Source organism: Centroberyx gerrardi, chromosome 3, assembly GCF_048128805.1.
Source record: "Centroberyx gerrardi isolate f3 chromosome 3, fCenGer3.hap1.cur.20231027, whole genome shotgun sequence".
In the NCBI taxonomy this organism is placed as follows: Eukaryota; Metazoa; Chordata; class Actinopteri; order Beryciformes; family Berycidae; genus Centroberyx; species Centroberyx gerrardi.
This window is the reverse complement of record NC_135999.1, coordinates 21,907,444-21,920,006: the sequence shown is the minus strand read 5'-3', so window position 1 is coordinate 21,920,006 and position 12,563 is coordinate 21,907,444. Positions and strand designations below refer to the sequence as shown.

The 12,563-nt window shown below is 46.0% G+C and overlaps 1 protein-coding gene across 1 annotated transcript; it reads left to right on the top strand.

Annotated features, from left to right (window-relative positions):
• The first annotated feature begins 1,803 nt into the window (after positions 1 to 1,803).
• Positions 1,804 to 9,967, top strand: pcdh18a (protocadherin 18a). The gene is made up of 5 exons (XM_078282327.1): positions 1,804 to 4,242; positions 4,838 to 4,893; positions 5,619 to 5,791; positions 8,259 to 8,683; positions 8,720 to 9,967. The coding sequence occupies exons 1-5, from the start codon at positions 1,804 to 1,806 to the stop codon at positions 9,083 to 9,085; spliced, it is 3,459 nt and encodes a 1,152-aa protein (XP_078138453.1). The 3' UTR covers positions 9,086 to 9,967.
• Positions 9,968 to 12,563: the final 2,596 nt, after the last annotated feature.

The following is a 12,563-nucleotide window of genomic DNA, read 5'->3' as shown; positions in this document are numbered from 1 at the left end:
GTCTCTCTCTCTCTCTCTCTCTCTCTCTCTCTCTCTCACACACACAAACACACGCACGCACGCACGCACGCACGCACGCACGCACGCACGCACGCACGCATCTCTCCAACTGGTGTGGTGTGAATGGATCTTGAAAAGCAACTTGCTAGGCACCGGCCCCCCATGACAACTCATTTCCTCACAGTTGTGTGGGACTCTGGGCTCCGTTGGAACCATGTTTGGTCGGCTGTAATCGCCAGGTCCTGGTGCCAAACAAACCGCGCCAGATGGTCTCCAGAATGCACAGTCCCAGTTGCGCACATTCGTTAAATCTTAGATCGCTCTCTCTCCTTCTGTCTCTTGGTCTCTCTCTCTCTGGCTATCTGTGTGTGTTTTTCCCTGTGTGTGTGCGCGTTTGCGGAAATGTTACTTTTATGGGAAACTGGAAATGCATGTGCGAATTGGTGAGCTTGGGTGCTGCGCTCGTTATCGAAAATCCATCCTGCGGGGGTTTTGGAGTGATGTTGAACAGCTTTATGCACGGGGGACAGAGCTGTTCCTCGGCGTGACCAACTCTTTAAAGGCATTCATTAGAGTCCGGCTTCCTTTCACCGCGATTCGCCACACAGCTTACCCGGCTTATACTCTCCCATAGACAGCCACAGATTAGGAGAGGAGGCGTATGTGAAAAAAAAAAAAAATGCTAAAACATCTAAGTGCAGAGTGCCTGTGTGTGTGTGTGTGTGTGTGTGGGGGGGGGGGGGGGGGGCAACTAACACATAAGCACATGGCAAGCATCCATGCTAATGCCAAGACATCCAGTGCGTCAGGCAGATGTAGGTGTGACAGCTGGTTACGTGTTATAACTCATCGGTATGGCATGCCTATCAAGGCTTAGGATAACTTGTCCCCTTGGCCAGGTTGAAGGGTGACAAAGCTGATGATTAAGGTGACTGTAGTATTTTTTTTCTCTTGTCTAATGGGAATTTAGACTGTTTATGCCTGCGCGCTGTCTAGGGAGAACAGACCCGAAGCGGGAGACTCGTAAACCTTCCTGTGGTTTTATGACTGTGAAAAACGGCAGCCTAAGCCTCTGCGAATGAAAGTTTGTCCTGAGTTATTTTCTTCTCTGTCCATTGTCGGGGCACGCTTGTTAGCTGAAAGTGTGGAAAGTGAGCCCTGCAGGGCGGAGTTTTACCCCCACTTTCTCTCTTTCACCCCCTTCTTCCCCTCTTGCGCCGCCTTCTCGTCCCTCCTTTCTTGTGTGTTTTGAGTGGTCACCAGCCAGCTTTTGATTTAGGAAGCGTTTTGTCTGCCCTGGGATGTGAAAGGGGCCGTGGCTGTTGTTCAACTAGTTGGTTTGAGGCGGGTTATTTTGGGGAAGCCTGTGTGCTGAGGCACCTCAGACGGGGAGAGAGAGCGACAGAGAGCGCACGGCGCACAGACCGAGGGAGGAGAGGGAGAAAGGCGCACAGATTTCAGCAACGCTCAATTGGTTCTCCCACACACTGGATGTGCGCAACAGATTTGTATGACAAGGAAGGAGAGATAGAGATCAATTTGGATGTTTTATGGAAATTTGTGCAACTCGGTAGAGCCTGCATTTTGTATAGCAATCGAATGTGTGTAGTTTTTTTTTCTCCTCGCTCCGCGGAGAAAGCAATGCAACTGCTGAGTGAGAGCGCACAGCATTTAATAAGTTTCGACGGGAACTGAGCTGTGTTGCATTTTTGGAGCTATTTTGGGGTCTATTTCGGCTATCACTGGTCAAACATGCAACCTGGAAAAATGAAAGGACTCTTTTTGATCAGAATGTGGAAAGTTATGGCAGTTTTGGCGCTGGCGACACAGCACGTCACCGGTAAGACATTGAAATATCAGATTTACGAGGAGCAGAAGGTTGGCACGGTTATTGCCCGTTTGAAGGACGATGTAGCTGATGTTCTGGCCAAACTTCCGAGCACAGTGTCGCTGCGCTTTAGAGCCATGCAAAGAGGGAGCTCGTCTTTCCTCACGGTGCGCGAGCAGGATGGCGAAATCAGCATCAGGACCAAAATTGACCGCGAGAAACTCTGCGAAAAGAACCTAAACTGTTCTATTCAATTCGACGTGCTGACCCTTCCCACCGAACACCTGCAGCTGTTTCACGTCGAAGTGGAAGTGTTGGACATCAACGACAATGCGCCCCAGTTCGCCCGCTCCGTCATTCCCATTGAGATCTCCGAGAGCGCGGCCGTGGGAGCGCGCATTCCCCTGGACAGCGCCACAGACCCCGACGTCGGGGAGAACTCTCTGTACACGTATGCCTTGGAGCCCAGCAACTTCTTCAAGATTGACATCCAATCCAGGACTGACGGGGCTAAATATGCTGAGCTGGTGGTGCTCAGGGAACTGGACCGGGAGGTGCGCTCAGGTTACGAACTTCAATATACGGCCTCTGACAGGGGCGTTCCCCCGAGAACAGGTTCGACACTCCTCAAAATCAGTGTTGCAGACTCAAATGATAACAGTCCTATTTTTGACAAGTCCTCATATGTAATAAATCTACCAGAAAATTCACCTGTTGGCACAATGCTAATTGACTTGAATGCCACAGACGCGGACGAGGGCACGAACGCCAAAATTGTCTACTCCTTCAGTAGTCACGTGTCCCCCAAAATAATGGAGACGTTCAAAATCAACCCCGAGAGTGGTCACCTGACCCTGATCAGGCGCGTGGACTATGAGAGCGCCGCCTCTTACGACATTGATGTGCAAGCGCAGGACATGGGTCCAAACTCAATGCCTGCTCACTGCAAGATCCTGGTCAAAGTGGTAGATGTGAATGACAATAAACCGGACATTAGCATTAATCTCATGTCTTCCCAAGGGAATGGGGATGCAGCCTATATATCTGAGGCTTCTCCTTTGGATACATTTGTGGCTTTGGTGAGGGTGGAGGACTTGGACTCTGGGTTAAATGGGGAGGTAGAGTGTAAACTGCACGGCCAGGGGTATTTCAAACTGCAGAAGACCTATGAGAACAACTACATGATTTTGACCAACGTCTCCCTGGACCGGGAGAAGAGGTCAGAGTTCAGTCTGACTGTTGTAGCAGAGGACCGGGGGACACCCAGTCTCTCCACTGTCAAACACTTCACCGTGCACGTCACTGATGAAAATGACAACCCACCACGTTTTGAGAAGGGCCGCTATGAGATCTTTAAATCAGAGAACAATGCCCCCGGAGCATATCTGACCTCCCTCATGGCCAATGACCCTGACCTGGATGCCAATGGACAGGTGAGCTACTCCATTTTGGAAAACTCTGTCCATGGGAGCTCCATCTCCACCTACGTCACCATCGACCCGTCTAATGGGGCCATCTATGCACTACGTACGTTTGACCGTGAGGACGTCAGCCGCATCTCCTTTGTTGTTCAGGCCAAAGATTCAGGAAAACCATCATTGCTAAGCAATGCTACAGTTGTCCTGAACATCTTGGATGAGAATGATAACCCCCCAGTCATCGTGGTGCCCCAGCTATGGAACTTCACTGCTGATGTACCCGCATCAAAGTTCACAGAGGCCGGTCATTTAGTAACTGTGGTCAGGGCGACTGATCGCGATACGGGTGTCAATGCTGAACTTATCTGCTCCATCACCAGCGGCAATGAGGAGGGCTTCTTCATTATTGACCCAAGAACCTGTGAAATCCATGCCAACGCAAGTCTGGAGAACTTCCCCCATGAACACGCTGAGCTGACGGTGGTGGTCCGAGACCAGGGGAGTGAGAGCCTCAGTGCCAAGGCAGTTCTGAAGATCACCCTCTATGAGAACATGGAGAACCACGTCCAGGTGATGGACCAGGGGGAGTCCTCCCTAGATGCATCACTGATCATCATCATCTCCCTGGGGGCCATCTGTGCCTTGCTCCTGGTCATCATGGTGGTGTTCGCTGCTCGCTGTAATCGGGAGAAGAAGGACACCAGGCACTCCTACAATTGCCGGGTAGCCGAATCAACCCACCAGCACCATCCGAAGAAGCCCTCGCGCCAAATCCACAAAGGTGACATCACCCTGGTTCCCACAGTGAACGGGACCCTGCCTATCAGAGCTCACCATCGCTCGCCTTCTGCCACGCCCCCCATGGAACGGGCACCGATGGGGAGTCGGCAGAACCACCACAGTCGTCAATCCTTGAACAGCTTAGTGACCATCTCATCCAATCACATTCCAGAGAGCTTTGCCCTGGAACTGGCACATGCAACACCACCAGTGGAGGTGAGCACACACACACACACACACACAGGCAGACACAAATTATTCTCATAATTTCAAATGTGTTCCATCACCCCCTTTCCCCTTCCAGATTTTTGCTCTTACACACACACAGTCTCACACACACACCAACTCCCTCATCCTCACACAGCTGTCACCGTTTGAGCAAATTAGCTCATCTCCATGTGTGACAGTGACTTAATCAACATTGCCCTGTAGTTCAAACTGATTCTCATTAATACTGTTGATGATTATAGATGTGTCTTTGTCTTTACCTTGTTTACACCCTGTCACCATTACCTCCATCATAACCACAACTCACCCCTCAGTCATATGTCTCCATATTCATCTAGACTCACCCTCCTCCCCTCCTCTTTGTTTTAACGTCATCCATTTTGTCTCATCCATTTTCAGCAGCCTCCCCATCATCCATTTTGTGTTTACTCATCCATTATTTTGTCTTCTGTGTTGTCTCTTTTTTCCCTACTTTCCATCTGTTATTCATCCCCCCTTTCTGTTTCTTTTTGTTTGTTTTATTTTGTTTGTTTTGTTATTTTGGATGTAGCAAGTCTCACAGCTTCTGTCCATGCTCCATCAGGGCCAGTACCAGCCCAGACCCAGTTTCCGTGGCAACAAATACTCCCGCAGCTACAGGTAATTTACCCCTACCCTCAGCCCCTCCTCCCCCAAAAGATTTTGTTTTTATTTACATTTTAAATCACTTGTTCATCATTGTGTATCACACGTTCCAACAACCTGTTGTGAAGTTCAGCTGTTGGTTGGTCGATTACATGTAGATCATGGTTTGATGGCGTGTAAATGTATTCTTCATATTCCAGTTGTTGTCATATCAATATCACTCAGTTCAAAAGTATGTGACTCATTTGTCTAAATGTCACGCCAAGTTTCCTGCTATTTCTCTTCAAGATTTGGGCTCACACTGTAAAGTTTGCATCCATCACTATTTTGCCCACATCATCATAATATCCTCTTGATAAATACTTTAAGTTTACCAGATGATAGATTTATTGATGGCCCTAGTGGCTGCTGTGCTAGAATTATTGATGGGTTTTACCTGCATGTAGGATTTATGGGCCTAGCCTTGACTGGAGATTTGATAGATTCTTGAAGCAGTCTTAAGTTTTGTATGATGGATTCATTCTCCATTAGTCTCCTCTAAGGACAGATTTCAGCTTTCATGAATCTTTGACATCAACAGCTATCAGCCAGCAACACCGGATGCATTGCTATTAAAAAACGAGGAAAACAGTTTTATATTTGCAAACATGAACTTGTGTATGAACTGTGCAATTTGTATTTCAGATACAATACCTCTAACCTATGTGTGTGTTTGTGATTTTTTCATCGGCACCTACTAGGTATGCATTGCAGGACATGGACAAGTTCAGCCTGAAGGACAGTGGGCGTGGGGACAGCGAGGCGGGGGACAGTGACTATGACATGGGACGGGAGTCCCCCGTGGACAGGCTGCTGCTGGGGGAGGGCTTCTCTGACCTGCTCCACCTTGAAATGCACCATCGCCTCCACCCAGGTGAGCTGCTGTGATATAACCCACCTAAGGCCTTCTGACAGTCTCCTGTATTCATAGTTGCTGCAGACCACAACAGTTTTATGCTTTCTTTTCTGACCTGCCTCACCGTGACTTGCCAAATTGGCTCCACCCAGTGCGAGTCACATACATAACACACTCTGTCCCAGCACCTCACACTCAGCTGTCACCTCACCTCAGGGTGCTATTGCATCTCAACTTCTTAATCAGATTTTATAAAAAGAACAGCTGCAGTTTGTGACAGTTTATAGGGAGTCAGAGTTTCCAGTGATCTCTCAAAGTTGGATTCAGTTAGTTTTCAGTTCAGTCAATTCAGATGTTTGTATTTGATTCAAATATTGAAAAACCTTTGGCATGAATAGTTTGTCATGTCTGATCTGTGAAGCAATTATCAAGAATCCCCAATTATCAAGAATTGCAGATTGTTCTCACATTCTGACTTAAGCGAGCTGGGAGTGTATTGACTCGCACCTTGCTGCTGCAGACCACACCCAGCTCTCTAATGTATCTGCTAACACACACGCTTCAGCACCATGGACAGTGTCAGCACCAAGCCTATTATTCGTCTCTACACCTGCCTATACAGCCACTCCATTCACCCTGTTGCCAACACAATCCCCATTGTACTCAGCCCCATTCTTCCACACAGCCCTCATTTCCACGCTCGTTATCACACTGAGAGAGGTTACTGTGTGTCTGGTTGTTTGTGCGTGTGTGTGTGTGTGTATGTGTATGTGTGTGTGTGCGTTATCTGCCCCTAAGATAGAGTCGTGTCTGTAAAATCCTCCCTGGAGCGGAGATGAGTCGCCTGTCACTCATCGGTATGCGTCTCAGGGTACTGTTTTTTTCCTCCCTTCTTTTTCTTTTCTTTCTCTTTTTTTTCCCCCCGGTGAGTGACAGTGGTGCGCTTTCATGTCTGAACTGAGGAGAATTCATAGTAATTGCTTTTAGAATGATGTTATTCTCTCTCTCCCTGACTCTCTCCCTCTCTCCCTCTTTTCCTACATGCCTGAGAGCTTCTCTCTCTCTCTCTCTCTCTCTCTCTCTCTCTCTCTCTGTCTCTCTCCTTTACTTGTTATTGTATTCCCTATCTTTATTGAGATGGGAAAGGGGAGGGGTGGCAGACATGGACAGTCTTTCTGTCTTTCGGTTGTTCTCCCCCTCGTTCCTGTTATTTTATCTATTTACTTTGAAAAGGAGGGAGGGAAAGACTCTGTGGTGTTACACCCCTCCTTCCTCCCTTCTTGCTCCTTCTCCCCCCCCCCCCCCTCTTCCCTCCTTTATCTTTTATGGAAATATGAAAAAAAGGGGAGGGGAAGGAGATAATGGGCCGAGAGGGAGGATTATCCCTGTTTCTCTTCAATAGATTTAATTTGTTTAGATTTTTCTATTTAGATGGGCAAATGTGGCTTTTCATGCCAGATATGAACAGAACTAAACAAACAAATCTTGCCTCAACTACATAAGATATGTATATGACATTTCTTCGCTGTTTGTCTCTCTTGTCTGCTGTTAGGATGTTTGGTTGACTCTATATACCCGCCAGACCTCCACCAAATAGTATTTGCAAACAATTTGTTTTATCCTTTATGAAGTACCATTTGCGTAGGATTCTGTCAATACAGTAACTGGCAGAAAGGTTTTAACACTTCCATACAGTGACTTTCAAACACTTAAAAAAGTGTTCGAAAGGCTAATTTAAATGGTAAATGGACTGCATTTATATAGCGCTTTTCTAGTCTACCGACCACTCAAAGCACTTTACAACAATGCCTACATTCATCCATTCACACACACATTCATACACCGATGGCGGCAAGCTACCACGCAGGGCGCTGGCGCAACCATTGGGAGCAATTTGGGGTTCAGTATCTTGCTCAAGGACACTTTGACATGAGGACTGGAGGAGCCGGGGATTGAACCACCGACCTTCTGATTAGCCACAGCCGCCCCCTATTTAGGAGACTTAGTTGACACTACCCATATTTTCATATTTTCATGAAGCTGTAAAGCCCACCCATCTGGTATTCCAAGCAGAGTTATAAACGCTAAGAAAAAAAGAAGTGCTAAGAATTATTCAGATTATTATTAACTATTTAACCCATGTCTGCTTCCACTATCAAGGATTGACTGAAACTGTGTATCCATTCAAAGATAACAGTATCTGTCCCTCCCCTGTGTCTCTGACACTATGAGTTATTCAAGCATACTGACATTTTCTACCACAGCAATGAACATTTTAAACAAAGTCCATCTGTGCCTTACACTTTTGCACATCTGTTGTTCAAGTTGTTCCTTTTGTTTTCCAATCCTATTCCCTATTTTGTGTCTCTTCATACCTTGCCCACGTCTAAGATGCTTTTCTGTCCCAAGGAAATGTCATAAGCAAAAGTTTTCTGTAGCTGAACCTGTACCTGAATGTTTCTGTGTCTCTTTTTTTGTCTTTTAGCTATGAGACTGTGCACGGATGAATGTCGTGTCCTGGGACATTCTGACCAGTGCTGGATGCCCCCCCTCTCCTCCCCTGCTTCCTCCTCAGACTACCGCAACAACATGTACATCCCCGGGGAGGAGTCCTCCCAGCAGCCCCCGCTCGATGACGACCAGGCCTCCCTTGACTCGGAGCGCCGCAAGAGTTTCTCCACTTTTGGCAAGGAGCCTGGCAGCGAAGAAGTCGGAGCCGGGGGAGTTGTCGCTGGAGCAAGTGATGCATGTGGAGCAGGAGGAGGGGCTGGCTCCCTCCTCACAGAGATGAACAGCGTCTTCCAGCGGCTCCTCCCCCCCAATGTGGACTCATATGCCGAGTGCACCGAAACAAGCGCGCCCGTGTCCTCGTCGACCCTTGAGCGAGGAAGCGGATGCGGTAGCAGCCTAGTTGTTAACCACACAACCAACAACGCTGTTCCACAGGACAACCGGAAGGGGCTGTTGCCGGGTGGGAAAGCTCCCGCCTATCCTCCAGGTGTAGCTGCGTGGGCAGCCAATACCCACTATCTAAACCCAGGAAACGGATCTGTGGGTGCCAATCATGTTTCCTCCTCTACTCCTTCTTCCTCCTCCACCTCCACCTCCACCAATGGACAGCCACCACACCTAAAATGGCTGCCGGCCATGGAGGAAATCCCAGAGAACTATGAGGAGGATGAGTTTGATGGCGTCTTCCATCAGGGCCACCAAGGGAGCAAGCGCAGCGAGAGCCGCCACGAGGTCGGCATGGACGCCAGCGAGCTGGTCAATGAGATTAATAAACTGCTGCAGGATGTCAGGCAGAGCTAGAGATAGAGAGGGAGAGAGAAGGAGAGATAGAGAGGGGGAGAAATATGACTTGATTTCGCTGTGTGATGGGAGAGCATCTCACCAAGTTCTGGCAATGTTTTTCTTCGTGCCAACATATATGAACTTTATGATGACTTTTTCTCATTCATTGTAATGCTCGTATTGTTTATTTACCAAACATCCTCTTACCACTCAGTGCTATATGAAACGCAAAGACTTAAAGAGAAAAGTAAAGTATTGCACTGAAGTACTGATCAAGGTGACTGAAAGACATCAAAGCAAGCACTCGAACAGATTGCTTAGTTGTTTATTAAAGTCTCTCCAAAAGTTGCTTGAATGAACATAAGACTTCAAACAAAAATACACCAAGAAGACTTGATCCTTCTTTGCTTGTAATGTTTACAGCAGTGTGGACGGACTCCACAGGGAGAAATCAACAGTTGTGTGCTCTTTCTTTTGCTTTTACAATGTACAGTATTGTACAGTGTCTGTGGAAAAAGCAAACTCACTCGAATATCGTGGTATGTCTCCCGTTTTGTTATACGGAATGTGACTGTACAATTGACCTTTGTATTTTAAAAATACACTCTTTTTTACTTCTATATATTTATATGTGTCCATATATGTTTGTACAGAAAAATAAAACAAATGTCTATTTTTTATATTGTCACTGCATGTCTTAATATCACTTAATGTCTTTGCTTCTACCCAGTTTATTTTATAAAATTAATTGTATTTAATTTTGTTATTGAATGTGTGTGTGTACTAAGATAATCGCAGTCCAATGGAGTTCCATGTTGGAAGTTGGTTTTGTATGGTATCGTTGTGACCAATGGATGATAAATAAAGTGGAAATCAACAGGGGTGAGTCCCTATTCAAAATATGCTCATGTCTGACATGTTTCCTATCCTTGGCACATTACACTCCATTCAATTTAGAACTATTTTCCCTGTACCAATCTCTCCATTTGCCCCCCTGTCTCTTAGCACCCCCTACTGCCCAGCGTTGGAACTACAGCACAGCCAAACCATGATGTGTGGTTTCCAGTCAGACCTTCTTCAGACTGATTATACCACACTTCACATGCGTGACTCCACTGATAAACACGCTATTAGCTGTGAATTTATTCCCAAATGATCTCTTTACATTAAAATGCATTTAGGCGTTAATTTAGTTTCATAACCGGGATTCTCTGTCTCCATCTCGCTCTCATCCACTGAAAGCATCACGCATATAGTAAATGAGCTTAGCAAATGAACAACATCTGATAGCGGTTCCACATGATGAGAAATCAAAACCATGATATTGCACAACGCAGCCATATGGACTCATAATAGAATTAAATAGAAAGAGGGATACAAGCCCCCCCCCTCCACATACACACACACACACCCCACCAGTACTCACTCTGCTGGTAATCATTAAGACTTATGTTAGGATGATACACTCATATGCAGGTTCACACGCGCGCGCGCACACACACACACACACACACACACACACACATGTCACACACAGTTAAGAGAAAATGGAATATTGAGTTGAGTTTAAAGGAGTGAAAATTCAACAACTGAGGCCAAACGAAGCAATTAACCTCATGAGACAGAGATTTAACAAGGTAAAGGTCAGAATTTACACACACGCAGATTCAAACACACACACATACACACCCAAACACACACACACACACACAAAAAGGAATGTATGTGTTCACACCCACACACACTGACCCATCCCCGCGTAGACAGACACACACACACAAATGCACACATACATAAAACCACAGAACAGACAGAAACATGCATGTGTTCACATCTACAGTACACACAAGCCGACCCAACCACATGTAGATAGACATGGACGTGCACAGACATACAGTATGCACACAAATGCGCACACACACATACACATGCCTACATGCACACACACTTAATAATGAGCTCATTCATCATTATTATTAAAGAGGCTTGGGAGCTAAAGCCTCAATAAACCACAAGTATTAGTTTCATTCAGTCACACTGAGCTAAAGTGTGCCAGGTGCTAAATTAGCTTAGCCTCCTGTAAGCCAAACTAGCTTGATATGAACCCGGGGCAGAGCAGCAGTGAGCTAATATAGTGCTGATGGATATCTACAAGGTATTGGTCATGATATCATGTAGGGCTCTGAGTGCTAATCTCCATAGCCGGAGATTAAGTTAAGTGCTGGCAATATGAACTTGGGTGACATGAGAAAATTATGACTATTAGATCTGTCATGTATTTCATAAGGTGGCATTAGTAAGATGTATCTCACCAAATATGTGTGTGTGTGTGTGTGTGTGTGTGTATTTCATAGAGTCAAATTAGATCAGCAATACATTAACGGATGATCTTTAGCAAGAAGGGGTGTCTTTGGCATAATGGTGTGTGTAATAGAAAGCTACACAGGGTGAAAGATCATTTGGTATTACTCATTTATTGCCACGGCGATAATTAATTGTACACAAATACAACAGCGGCACCAATATGATGTCGAATTATGAACTCTAGCCTATTACTGTCTTAGCAAATCCACCATTAAATTGTTTGCCTGTCTCAGTCTGTCTCACTTGCTTTTTCCCTCATTCTCATTCTGAAATATGCTCTCTCTCTCTCTCTCTCTCTCTCTCTCTCTCTCTCTCTCTCTCTCTCTCTCTCTCTCTCTCTCTCTCTCTCTCTCATCTTCTCTCTCTCTCTGCCTGTCCATCTGCCTGTCTCATATGCAGTGTTGGAAGTAATGTGTTACTGTAAAGGAACTCATTACTCTTCCTTTTTCAGTAATCACGTTACAATTACTGATCTATCAAATAGGTTCTTACTTGCGTTACATTCTTTAGGCCCTTTAACCTCTTTATTGGTGTAATATCTGTCAAAAGATTCCTCTTGTCTCCGTGTCTCTGTCTCTGTTACAAGTTAGACCTTACTGTAGGCTGCATCTTTATGAAATACCTTAAAAGAAGGTATTTAATGTGTCAGGGTAATTTATTACTTTTTTCCAGTAACAACCGCAACACTGCTCATGAGCACATGCATACACGTCTCTCTCTCTCTCTCTCTCTCTCTCTCTCTCTCTCTCTCTCTCTCTCTCTCTCTCTCTCTCGCTCTCTCTCTCTCTCTCTCTCTCTCTCTCACACACACACACACACACACCTACACACACACACACACACACACACACACACACACACACACACATATACACGTTTCCCGGACCTGGCAGCATTCCTCATTCATTTCACGGCCCACAGAAATGACAATTTGTGATGTGAAATCAACCCATCCAACCACACCCCATCCAACCCCACCTCTTCTCATCTCATCTCATCTCATCTCATCTCATCTCATCTTTTGACTGTTTCCACAATCCCTGAACCCTGATTCCCCCCCAATCTTTTGTCTGGCCCATTGTTTTCTTATTGCATCACTGTGACACAATGACAATATCACTCTTCCTATAGT